General features: G+C 37.8%; 1 protein-coding gene across 1 annotated transcript in view; it reads left to right on the top strand.

Annotated features, from left to right (window-relative positions):
• Positions 1–14,104, top strand: part of SWAP70 (switching B cell complex subunit SWAP70) — a 78,270-nt gene that overhangs the window by 48,468 nt on the left and 15,698 nt on the right. The window contains exons 4-7 of the mRNA XM_060605982.3: positions 6,812–7,039; positions 9,220–9,366; positions 10,496–10,604; positions 12,766–12,947. Coding sequence (XP_060461965.1) covers positions 6,812–7,039; positions 9,220–9,366; positions 10,496–10,604; positions 12,766–12,947 — 666 coding nt within the window. The remainder of the gene's footprint in view (positions 1–6,811; positions 7,040–9,219; positions 9,367–10,495; positions 10,605–12,765; positions 12,948–14,104) is intronic.

Raw genomic sequence — 14,104 nt, 5'->3', positions numbered from 1 at the left:
GATATACAAGAGAAACTGAAGCTTGGAATGGGAGGGACTTGGGTATATTCACAGTGGATGTATATTCACAGTAGATGAAGAAAAGCTAAGGCTGTTTCCCGATTTATAGTATGAATGGTCAGTCCAGTGCACCATTTTGTCATGCCTATCCACGTGACCATATGCATATGCTTCTGTTGGCCTTACTACTAACACTTCTACTTGTGCTTGTACTGCCTTTATCCCACCTTGTGATCAGACAGCATGGGCCCTTCTTTTTACTGCATTAGGGAGATTGAACTTCTGTACATGTTAATGCCTCTAAGTTATTTTACTTTGGGCAATTATTCATCTTAATGTCCTTTTTAACTTTCTTTTTCTCTCTTGTCTCTCTTTAGTCTCTTCTTGTCTTTAATCTTTTTTCCTTTTCTTTTTTGATACATTCTGTCCTTTTTTCTTCTTTCTCTCTCATCTTTACCATTTTCTTTCTCTCTCCTCCACTGACTATCCCTGTTACTACGTCTTTTTCTTTTTTTCTTTAAAGATTTTATTTTTAAGTAATCTCTATACCCAAGTTGGGGCTTGAATTTACAACTTCAAGATTAAAAGTTACATGCTGTAATTACTGAGCCAGCTAGGCCCAAATGAAATTGTTTTTTTTTTTTTTTTTTTTTTCATTTTTATTTAAAGTTTATTTATTTATTTTGAGAGAGAGAGTGAGCAAGCACGTGAGAGCATGCACAAGAGCAGAGGAGGAACAGAGAGAGAGAGAGAGAAAGGGGAGAGAGAATCCCAGGCAGGCTCTGTGCTATCAGTGCTGAGCCCTCCTCGGGGCTCAATCTCACAATCTGTGAGATCATGACCTGAGCCAAAGTTAAGCATCTGATGTTCAACCAACTGAGACACATTCATCCAGTGGAGACATGCAGGCATCCTATGTTTTTGTTTTTTAAAGTAAGCTCTATGCCCAGCATGGGGCTTGAACTCACAACCCTGATATAAGGAGTCACATGCTCTACCAGCTGAGCCAGTCAGGTGCCCTGATCCTTGTTACTTCTTCTTCTTCTTTTTTTTTTAATCTTTTTAATGTTTGTTTATTCTTGAGAGAGAGACAGAATGCGAGCGGGGGAGGGGCAGAGAGAGAGGGAGACACAGAATCCGAAGCAGGCTCCAGGCGCCAAGCTGTCAGCACAGAGCCTGACGTGGGATTTGAACTCACAAACCGTGAGATCATGACCTGAGGTAAAGTCAAACCCTTAACTGACTGAGCCACCCAGGCACCCCTGATCCTTGTTACTTCTATTTAAAAACCAAGAAAATAATAATATCTGATAAACTTAACAGTAGATGTTATATCTCCAACAAGGGAAAGGAAAGACCTAAGTGTGTTTTTCTCCAACAAGTAAATATTTGTTGACTACTTACTATATACTTGATTTAGGAGATTAGATAATTTCCATATTAGAAGACTTTATAGTGTCTCATCAAATTTAATTACTAGAACTCTTGATATTTTTTGACTTTGTGATATTTTGTGGATGTACATTTCTTTGCAAGCATGTTTTTGCTATTGTTGGCATTCTTTTTCTGCTAAAATATGTTATTTCACAAACAGCTTTATAGCCAAATTAGTAGAAGTGCAAAGGAGAGAAAGAAAAATTAACTCACAATCTTATCTGTAACAAGTTAGACTTACTATTTCTGTGTTTTCCTCTAGTATTTGTCAAAATATTTACAGAGTCTTTATGCAGTGGAAATTATAGGTAAATTTAATTGAGCATTCTTTTATTTATTTTTACATTTTTATTTTTTTGGTATTATTATTTTTATTAGAGAGAGAATCTTTTTTTTTTTTTTAATGTTTTTTTTTTTTTAGAGGGGTTGGGAGGGGCAAACAGAGGGGGACAGAGGATTCAAAGCAGGTTTGGTGTTGACAGCATAGAGCCTGATTTCAGGAGTCGAATTCACAAACCATGATATCATTACCTGAACTGAAGTTGGACACTTAACTGGCTGAGCCACCCAGGAATCCTGAGAGAGGGTCGGGGGGGGGGGGGGGGGAGAGAATGAATGAATCTTAAGCAGTCTCCATGCTCAGTCAGAGCCCGATGTGGGGCTTAATCCCAAGACCCTGGGATTATGACTCGAGCCAAAGCCAAGAGTTGGATGCTTAACTGACTGAGCCACCCAGGTGCCTCTCTCAAATGTAATTTTAGCAATCCCTGTCAAAATAACATCAGCATTCTTCACAGAGGTAGAACAAACAATCCTAAAATTTGTATAGAACCAGCAAAGACCCCAAATAGCCAAAGCAATCTTGAAAAAGAAAACCAAAGCTGGAGGCATCATAGTTCTATACTTCAAGCTGTATGACAAAACTGTAATCATCAAGACAGTATAGTACTGGCACAAGAACAAACACATAGATCAAAGGAATAAAACAGAGAACCCAGAAATGGACCCACAAACATATGGCCAACTAATCTTTGACAAAGCAGGAAAGAATATCCAAAGGGAAAAAGACAGTCTCATCAACACATGGTGCTGGGAAAACTGGACAGCAACATGCAGAAGAATGAACATGACTGCTTTCTTACACCATACACAAAAATAAACTCAAAATGTATGAAAGACCTAAACATAACACAGGAAGCCATCAAAATCCTAGAGGAGAAAACAGGCACAACTTCTTTGACTTTGGCTGCAGCAACTTCTTACTTGACATGTCTCCAAAGGCAAGAGAAACAAAAGCAAAAATTAACTATTGGGACTTCATTAAGGTAAAAAGCTTCTGCATAGCAAAGGAAACAATCAGCAAAACTAAAAGGCAGCTGACAGAATGGGAGAAGATATTTGCAAATGACATTGGAGAAAGGGCTAGTATCCAAAATTTATAAAGAACTTATCAAACTCAACACCCAAAAAACCAATAATCCAGTGAAGAAATGGGCAGAAGACATGAATAGACACTTATCTAAAGTCGACATCCGGATGGCTAACAGACACATGAAAAAATGCTCAACATCACATATCATCAGGGAAATACAAATCAAAACCACAGTGAGATTCCACCTCACACCTGTCAGAATGGCTAAAATTAGCAACTCAGGCAATGACAGATGCAAGGATGCGGAGAAAGAGGAACCCTTTTGCAGCGCTGGTGGGAATGCAAACTGGTGCAGCCGCTCTGGAAAACAATTTGGAGATTGCTCAAAAAATTAAAAATAGAACTACCCTACAATCCAGCAATTGCACTACTAGGTATTTAACCAAACGACACAGGAGTGCTGATTTGAAGGGGCACATGTACCCCAATGTTTATAGCAGCACTATCAACAATAGCCAAAGTATGGAAAGAGCCCAAATGTCCATCGACTGATGAATGGATAAAGAAGACGTGGTATATATACACAATGGATGATTACTTGGTGATCAAAAAGAATGGAATCTTGCCATTTGCAACAATGTGGATGGAACTAGAATGTGTAAGTCAGAGAAAGACAAATACCATATGATTTCATTCATATGTGGAATTTAAGATACAAAACAGATGAACATAAGGGAAGGGAAGCAAAAATAACATAAAAACAGAGGGGGAGACAAACCATAAGAGACTCTTGAATACAGAGAACAAATTGAGGGTTGCTGGTGGGGTGTTGGCTGGTGGGGGGAGAGCTAAATGGGTGAGGGGCATTAAGGAGGATGCTTGTTGGGATGAGCACTGGGTGTTAAATGTAAGTGATGAATCACTGAATTCTATTCCTGAAATTATTATTACACTACATGTTAACTAACTTGGATTTAAATTTAAAAAAATAATAAAAAAATTAAATGTCATTTTAAATGTTTGAATAATGCACCACTCAGTACAAAAGGAAATAACATTGATGGACTACCTACCATGTCAGACACTGTGCAAAATAATCAGTATTTGTCTCATTTTATCCCCATAGTAGTTCTATATGATAAGTGTTATTATGCCCGTTTCATAGATGAGAAAATTGAGGCTTAGCTTAGTTTATTTCAGTTTAGTAAACAGTAATTGAGCTTTACCACATTCTAGGTATGCTGCTGAGTTCTGGATATTCAAAGATAGGTGGGACATGGTCCCGTCTATAAGGAATTCAGAAAATGGTGGGAATCCAAATGATTAAGAGATAATTTCAGTACAATATGCTAAGTGGAGTGACATAGAAGAACAACTGACCTGGGGGCGCCTGGGTGGCTAGGTTGGGTAAGCATCTGACTCTTCATTTCAGCTCAGGTCATGATCTCACTGTTTGTGGGTTCAAGCCCCATATTGGGTTCTGCACTGACAGGATGGAGCCTACCTGGGATTCTCTCTTTTCCTCTCTCTTTTCCCCTCCCCTGCTTGTGCTCATCCTCTGTCTCTCTCTCTCAAAATAATTTTGGGGAAAAAAAAAAAAAAAAAAAAGAACACCTAACCTGGATTAGGGTTGGTCAGAGCAGTTTTACTAGAGTAGTGCTTTCTCAAACTTTAATGTGCATATGGAAGTACCTGGGTTCTTGTTAAAATGCAGATTTTGATTTTTGGGTCTTTGGTGGGGTCCAAGGTTCTTCATTTCTAACAACCTAGGTGATGCTGATGCTGCTGTTCACACCTCACTTTGAATAGGAATATCCTAGACAATACAGAATTTGAACGAATACCATTTAGCTTGATGCAGAAATGAGGAGAGATATTCAAGACAGAGAGGACAGGGTGGGGAAAGGCATAGAAGCATAAAAAAGTATGTTAAATGGGTAAATTTATAATCTATGACAGGTATTGGCAAACTATGGCTATGGCTCACTGCTGAATGTAGCCCGTAGCCTGTTTTTGTTTAGCCCATGTGCTAAGAAGAGTTTTTACATTTTTAAAGCATTGTAAAAAACAAACAAACCCAGACAAAGAGTAACTTATAATAGAAATGCACAAAGCCTCAAATATTTACTACCTAACCCTTTACAGAAGAAGCTTGAGACCCCTGATCTGTGGTATTAGTGAAGTGTGTAAAATCTGCAGTGGGCATAGTGGACATGTTAGAGATAGTAAATGGGAGGGAGGAATGGTGGTCACCAAGGGACACAGGAAAACTTGGCCTTTATCTTTGAGAACCAGGACAGGATTTAAAGAGGGAGGTGAGGGGTGCCTGGGTGGCTCAGTTGGTTAAGCATCCAGCGCTTGGTTTCAGCTCATGTCGTGATCTCACGGTTCATGAGTTTGAGCCCTGCATTGGGTTCTTGCTGACAGCACGGAGCCTGCTTGGGATTCTCTCTCTCTCTCTCTCTCTGTCTCTCTCTCTCTCTGCTCCTCCCCTGCTCACTCTCTATCTCTCTTTCTCAAAAATAAATAAATAAACATTAAAAAAAATAGAGAGAGAGGTGATAGGCTCAGGTTATGTTTTGAAAAAATTTCTCTGGCAGAATGTAGATACAAGGGAGCAATGCTGGAGGCAAGGATACCAACTGGGAGGCCTGAACAAGGTAGATGGAGTAGGAGGGGATGGGTTTGAGAATTGTCTGGGAAAAAGTTTTTCATTCTCTCTTGACTATAACCCATAGGAAGATATTACTTCATGACCAGCACACATAGGCATACCCACAACACCAAACTAACCACAAAACATTTGTCTTTATTGTGAGTAAACTCAAATACTTTCATTCAATTAAAGAAGATGCTGGTGACTATGTAATAAGTTGATTTTATATTGGGTTATAACCTGCAGTTTGAAAAGCACTGATCTGGGGAAGTGAAACAGTAGGATTTTATCACTGATTTGGAATAAAGGAATAGGGAACAAGGATTGACATGGGTGAATGGTGTTGTTCCCAGCTGAAATCAATAATAGAAGGGAAAGCCATTTGGAAGGTAGAGGTGACGCATTCATTTTTGGATGTGTTGAATTTGATAGCATTGTAGGAAACCCAGGCTTTCCAGAAGATAGCAGTTTCTCATTCAGTGAGTATTATTGCCTGTTTTGTTTACCTGCTGTTATTTGAATAGCAATATTTTCTACTGTTCTACACAAAGGTATGTTTTTCAGGATTTAATAAGCTTTTTCAGCCCAGGGTAGGAATTTGGCCATTGTTTCCAACATTGTCAATGTTATAATGGGAGGAAGCATCATAAATTTCAAATAATTGGCTTACGTGGGAAATTTATAAATTGGGGACTAAGTTGTAAATACTAATTTGAGATGCTTATTTAATTAGTACTTGCATATTAATTCAGTAAGATTGATATTCTGATATATTTAAGTTATTTATCCAACAGAGTAGTCAAACCACATCAATTAAGTGTATGTGTACAGTTTGCTTTAGTTCTGCTATAGTATACAAATATACTATACTATTAGAGGGTTGTAAGTTTTTGATTCCTTCAAAAAAATTTTTTGTAATGTTTATTTTATTTTTGAGAGAGCAAGAGAGACAGAGCACGAGTGGGGGAGGGGCAGCGAGAGAGGGAGACACAGAATCTGAAGTAGGCTCCAGGCTCTGAGCTGTCAGCACAGAGCTCGACTTGGGGGTTCAAATTCATGAACTGTGAGATCATGACTTGAGCCAAAGTTGGATGCTTAACCAACTAAGCCACCCAGGTGCCCCTCAGTTTTTGGTCCTTATTCTATAAGGTTAATACAGGACTAGTGGCATTTTATCTATACCTTTCCTCTGATAATATCATGATTTTTTAAAGATACAATTTTGAAACTAAAAAGGAACATTTCCTAAGTTGACCTTATCAGTGTAAATAACATAGATACATACCTAAGTTTAAAAGTTATTATTTTTTTTACTAGGAATTAATAATTAAAAATTTTTCTTTTTATAGATTGAATACCTGCTTAAGAAACTTACAGAAGCTATGGGAGGAGGTTGGCAACAGGAACAATTTGAACATTATAAAATCAACTTTGATGACAGTAAAGATGGTCTTTCTGTGTGGGAACTGATTGAACTTATTGGAAATGGACAGTTTAGCAAAGGCATGGATCGGCAGACGGTGTCCATGGCAGTTAATGAAGTCTTTAATGAGCTTATATTAGATGTGTTGAAACAGGTAAGAGTCCTGGAACACTGTGTTTCTCCTTACCTTTAGACTTTGACATGTTTGAAATAAGACATTTTCATTTGAGTATAAGTCATTTATACCTTTATACTGATTTAGAACAAGAATAAAGTTTCTTATTTTCCCAGTCTTGTATTAGGCTTAAAGAAAAATTACTGATACAATTTTGAAGTATACTTAAGCATTGGGAAGTTGCTATTTTGAAAGAATTGTTTAAATGACCACATTTCCAAACTGTCTTTAAAGTACTTTCATGTCACGTGTACATCCATACTTGTTGATCTGAGAGATCCTCATGGCATGTTGTTCAGAGAAAAAAAAAAAAACAGGTTGTTGAACAGGAAGTATATTGTAATCCCTTTCATGTAATGTGATATATATGTGTAGGGCTATCTGGAAGGATGCTCACCAAAATGTTAAAAGTGATTACTCCTGGATTGTGGGATTCCTGTAAATTTTATTTTATTCTTTATTCCTTTCTTGTTGATTGGATTTACTACTAGATTCTATACATGAATGTATGCATATGATTACATATTTTAATTTTTTAATTATTTTTTTAAGTTTATTTCTTTATTTTGAGAGAGAGAACCAGCTGGGTAGGGGCAGAGAGAGAGGGGCACGGAGGATCTGAAGTGGGCTCTGTACTGACAGCAGAGAGCCTGATGCAGGGCTCGAACTCACAAACTGTGGGATCGTGACCCGAGCTGAAGTCAGACGCTTAGCCGACTGACCCACCCTGACACCCCTATATATTTTTATAAAATTAGAGAAATACCCTTATTTTTAGAGTAAATACCTTTATATAGCAAAGTTGCATTTATCTTGTTAGATTATGACCTACATAGCATCTGATATAAATATGGAATGCTTAATGATTGTTAAATAGAATTTACATGTTTTTCTTTTTAGCGGCTCTTTCATATTTTTTACATTATTATACTGAATAATAATTCCAATTTGGGATTTCCTTACTTTGGTCCTTTATTTGCTCAGTAGGTGAAGTTGTGTCTTTGCTCTTTTTCCCTAATTGAACCCATCAAGAAACATTAATTGAGGTTTCATTTGTATAGGTTTTTGGTGCTACAAAGAGATGTGAGACATGGTCTGTGTCCAAAGAGGACTTCTAGGCCCACCAGGATGGCAGGATAATTGGACTACAGATGAATTTCAGTATGAGATAGCTTTTGCTTAAATGTCCAAGGATGAGGAAGCTGAACAAGTAATATGATTAGAACTTGGTATAATAACCAAATGATACAGTCAAGCTAATATTATATAATGATAATGAATAGTCTGCTATAGGGTATCAGCACTTGTACATTTACTATTTAAAATTCATCTATTCTCAGACAACCCTGAAGGGCTTTGGCCTATAATTATAATTTTGCTGAAGTAAAAATATGAGTTATATACCTTTGTGACTGATTTGTGGGAAGAAAGTATAGAAGTGAAAGTGTAGAAGCCAGAATCCTAACTACTTGGTCCAGTTCTTTTTCTTTCTGCTCATCTGGAGGAGTTCATCCTCCAGAATAGTGAGAGGTCAGGTAGGAAGGGTAGGTTGGTGCCAGAAGGTGATTGGTTGAAAGATATATTCGGCCAACTTTAATATTTTCATTGATTGAGGTTTTAGTTTGCTGAGAATCACTGTTAGGGTTTTTGTGTGTGTGTGTGTGTGTGTGTATGTGTGTGTGTGTGTTAATCAGAATGGACAGAATAGTATAATGAACCCTCATATACCATTCACCCAGCCCCAGTAACTACCAACACATAGTTAATCCTACCCTCCTACTTTTGCCTCTCCTGTATCTTGAAACAAATCCCAGATATTTCATTTTATCTATAAATATTTCAATAGGTATCCCTAAAAGATAAGGAATTTTAAAAAATCACAATGTTTTTAGCACCAGGAGTCCTAAGGCTACTCTCTGTATGTAGCATGGGGTGGAGTTAGAGGGGTTGTCTCTGCATGCCCAGAATTCTGTGTAAACTTTTGTGTGCGTGTTATTAGCATGAATTTGACTGGGTATAGTGCCCCTGGCCTTCATAGATCCTCAGTGGGTTCATGATCTCCAGAGGTCAAGAACCACTGATATTCATGTATTCAGGAAGAGATATCAGCTCTTATAAGAAAAAGAACAGGTATTTATATAAAATTTAATCTTTCATAGGGTTACATGATGAAAAAAGGCCATAGACGGAAAAACTGGACTGAACGCTGGTTTGTACTAAAACCCAACATAATTTCTTATTATGTGGGTGAAGATCTGAAAGATAAGAAAGGAGACATTCTCTTGGATGAAAACTGCTGTGTGGAGGTCAGTCTACTGTTACTTCTTTCTGTTGCTGCCCCCTGCTGCCCAAGTGTTTTATATTCCTTCTAGACTTCAGAGTCTTGAAAGAATCTTAAAATTTACATTTCTAAAATAACATAGGCATACAGTTGCCATAGTTTCTGAACCAAAAACCAGAGATACCTGACAAAAGTTTTTTATAATGTGAATTTATCTTCTATCTCATGGAAAAAGTATAGGGATTAAATCAGATTTGTTTGTACATTTAAGGAATCACTTATTGAATAAAATGGAGTCATAAAAAAGAAAGCACAAAATTATTCAGTAAGACAGTGTTTGAAATCATGAATATACCATGACATCTGGGCCATTTTGAGTATAGTAAATAAAACTAATGAAAATGGGAGCATTACCTTTGAGTATTTTGGGTGACTTTCAGTACACTTTATTCCCAGATATTAATTCGGTAAAGAAGTGAAGTCTTCAAGAACAGTAATTTTGAGTTTTTAATTTATATCTAAACTATCACCATATTTGTATTTCTTGAAGAACATTTAAAATACCTAACATCTCACTCATAAATGACAGTGTATTTTGATGGATGAAATAGTATAGATATATTAATGCCTCTGGGTTTGCACTGCCCACTAAGTGGTCTTCTTAGATTCAACTACACATGGATACTCACGAGATTATCATAGGCCATACCAGTCTACTTATAAGGATATAGGAGAGGAGCTACAGCTTGCTAGCACTAACATCCCAGGTCAAAGAGAGTGGATCTGCATTAGGCAGATGTGGGAATCACCCTGGCTTAGAAGTCTCATAGCCCATTGGAGTCAATACGTGGGTATACCTTCCAGGGTTCCTATAAAGGATGTGCTCACGTACAAGAGTCATTGTGCCAAAGCATAGTGTCCCTATCAGGTGTTGGTGGTTCTCCTAGTCCAGATGAAGTATGCTAATCAGGGTTATTTATTACCATAGGTAATGTTGCCTAGAGGACAGTATTTTGTAAATTAGAAATATGCTCTTATGGACTTTTTTTATTGATGTTGAATTTCAGCAAGATTTGTGTAAATAGTTAAGATTGAACTTAATTTCAATGCTTAGAAATAAAATTAAAAATAACTAATTTTGCTTTCCTTGTTAGTCCTTACCTGACAAAGATGGGAAGAAATGCCTTTTTCTCATAAAATGTTTTGATAAAACCTTTGAAATCAGTGCCTCAGATAAGAAGAAGAAACAGGAGTGGATTCAGGGTAAGGCAATTTTTATTATTTGTCATGATATAACTTGAGAGCACTGACTTTGTATTTTTAAATCTCATTTTAATCTCATGAGGCATTGTTCCCTCATTGTAGTTATTTCTACATGCAGCATAGTAACTGAAAGAAAAATAAAGTGAAAGGAAGTCCCAAATTTTTCATCAATTTCATTTGTATAATGAACTTGTGGGAAAATTATAAACTATACATTTTAGGGTTTCTTTTTTTTACTTTTATTATTTAAAGATAATGGAATTTCCCATTTTAAGGACTATGAAGAATTTTAAAGTGATCATCATGAATTTTTAATAATACAGAAAACAGGAATAATACAGTTGCTTTTGAATATTTCAATAATTTTCAAGATTTGTTATTTTCACAAGAAATCACTACTTTCAAATAATTATCTCAAGAACACAAACTTTTGATTTAATAACTTTTTTAAAAGCTTATTTATTTATTTTCAGAGAGAGAGAGAGCACAAGTGGGAGATGGACAGAGAGAGAGAGAGAGGGAGGGAGAGGGAGAATCCCAAGCAGGCTCCACGCTGTCAGTGTAGAGCCGGACGTGGGGCTCTAACTCACAAACTGTGAGATTATGACCTGAGCTGAAACCAAGAGTTGGATGCTTAACTGACTGAGCCCCCCAGCCCTTCCAATGAGATTTTTTTTTTTTTAATCTTGAAAAGGGATTCCGAATATGGTATTCTTGGACATAAGTAAAATACTGTTATACTGAAAGTTGTGGTCATTTCGATGTGGTTAAAGAGTTTGAGGCAAGTGCACCTAGGTTTAAGTCCTCTTTCCTGGGTCACTTGAGTTGAGTTAGGAATTTTGTAGCTGTTTTTCCTCTTCTGTAGAATAGGGATAATAGTACCTACCTCTCAAGGTTTTTGTGAGGGCTAATAATTAGATAATGAAGATATACTTGCACATTAAAAATGTTTTTAGAATACTTACTTATTTTTGAGAGAGAGAGAATGCTAGCGGAGGAGGGGCAGAGAGAGAGAGAGAGAGGGAGACACAGAATCTGAAGCAGGCTCCAGCCTCTGAGCTCTCAGCACAGAGCCCGACGTGGGGCTCGAACTCACAAACTGTGAGATTATGACCTGAGCTAAAGTTGGATGCTTAACCGACTGAGCCACCCACGTGCCCCTATACTTGCACATTTTAAAAAAGACACATCATTGCAGAAATGTTTGTGATAGATTGCAAACAGCTTAAGTATCCATTAATTGTGAAATGGTTGAATAAATTATGGTACAGTAACACAGTGGAGTTAGGTACATTATGTTTAATGTTTGATGTACTGATAATGGAAATCTCTCCAAGATAAATTAAGTGAAAAAAACCAAAGCTCAGAAGGGTGTATTATGTCAAAGGAAGGTGGAAGGTGTATATACCTCCTTATTTGCATATGCTTAAAATATCTCTGGAAAGATGCAGAAGAAATTGTTAACATTAGTTGGTAAGTGGAGAGGGGAACCCAGTACTTGGGGATAAGAATAGGAGGGAGACTTTTCCTGTAGATCTTTTTATGCTTTTGAATTTGAACAATGTGAGAGTATTAGCTGTTCAAAAAATTAAATTTAAATAATTCAAACAATCAGGAAAATATGTAAAAATTAGATAATGCATATAAAAGGTATACATATAGCAACTATTAAATAACTGGTAGCTATTATTACCATCTCAGGAAGGGAGTGTATAAGGAGATGGTTTCATAAGGCATAGATAAGGGGCAGACTAAACCCAGCAGGTAGCAAGTCAGATATCAGGAACTAATAATCTCAACCCTAACTATGTCTTGTTCTTATTTGGCCTTTTGAGGAAATAGAGAGAAGGGAATTAATTGAAAGTATTTGAAGTTCTTCAAATGTGTGTCATATTCCCTTATCAAGTATCTATTTAAGCACAGATGTACAGTTACGGAATTTTAGAGCTGGAAGGGACTCTAGAAATCATCTCTTTAATTTTAGAGATGAGGAAACTGATTCTGTGGAAGGTTATGTGGCTTGCTCAAGGTCACACCATTTCTCAGTGGCAGAATCAGAATCTACACTGGGTCTCTGGTTTTCTTCCCAATGTGCCATGTTTATGTTAGGCTTACAAAGAATAAACAGTATATTCCGTTTTTTATCTTACACTTTTTATAGCCATTCACTCTACTATCCATCTGTTGAAGTTGGGCAGCTCCCCACCACATAAAGAAGCCCGCCAACGTCGGAAAGAACTCCGGAAGAAGCTGCTGGCTGAACAGGAGGAGCTGGAGCGACAGATGAAGGAACTCCAGACTGCCAACGAAAATAAGCAGCAGGAGCTGGAGACCGTGAGGAAGGTGGGAATGGGCTGAGGGAGGGCGCTCTGTTTCATTGCAGGAGCCACAGCTTCCTTACTTACAAGCTTTGGTTCTACCAAGACCAGGTTCATGCAATTTTAGAGAGATTTTTTTTGTAAATTGTTTTCTTAGGAAGTGTGTCTAGGTTACTAAGTGAGATAATCTGGTTTTTCCAGCCTTGGAAGTATGAGGATCTCAGGTCGGCAAGACATTTCATTGACCAGAAAACAACAAGAATAATTGATGTTCATTGGGAAACCTTGTTGCTCAGTTATATCATGGTTCTGGGGTGGTAGTGGGTCCCCAGTGTATGGGCACTTGAGCCTGTCTGCCTTCCATCAGTGAACACCTGCTAACGACAAGATTAGAGACCCTTTTGTGTCCTCCTATGTAGCACCTATGCCCTGGAGTATGGGAGATGCTCACAGTATAAGCCCCCTCATTTCTGTTGGGGTTCTCCCTTTGCAGTCCATGGAAATGCCACACTTTGTGCTGATATCCTCTGAATAGACTCACAAAGAATTTTTTAATACTTTTGGGGACTCCTGGGTGGCTCAGTCTGTTAAGTGTCTGACTGTTAACAGTCTGTTAAGTGTCTGAACTCATGTTGTTGTGGTTCATGAGTTCAAGCCCTATGTCAGGCTCTGTGCTGACAGCTCAGAGCTTGGAGCCTGCTTTGTATTCGGATTCTGTGTTGTCTCTCTCTCTGCCCCTCCCCTGCTCACACTCTGTCTCTCTCTCAAAAATAAACAAACATTAAAAAAAATTTTTTTTAAACCCTATTCAGTCACTCTGTCTTTTGATTGGAGAGTTTAGTGTATTTACATTAATTATTGATAGGTACTTGCTGCCATTTTGTTAAATGTTCTGTGGCTGTTTTTTTTTTTTTTTTTTCAACGTTTATTTATTTTTGGGACAGAGAGAGACAGAGCATGAACGGGGGAGGGACAGAGAGAGAGGGAGACACAGAATCGGAAACAGGCTCCAGGCTCTGAGCCATCAGCCCAGAGCCTGACGCGGGGCTCGAACTCACAGACCGTGAGATCGTGACCTGGCTGAAGTCGGACGCTTAACCGACTGCGCCACCCAGGCGCCCCTCTGTGGCTGTTTTTGTAGTTCTTCTCTGTTCCTTTTTTCTCTTGCTCTCCTCTTTTATG

This window comes from Panthera onca, chromosome D1 (genome assembly GCF_046562875.1).
Source record: "Panthera onca isolate mPanOnc1 chromosome D1, mPanOnc1 haplotype 2, whole genome shotgun sequence".
NCBI classification, from domain to species: Eukaryota; Metazoa; Chordata; class Mammalia; order Carnivora; family Felidae; genus Panthera; species Panthera onca.
Note: the sequence above shows the minus strand (reverse complement) of the source record. Positions and strands in the feature narration are given on the sequence as shown.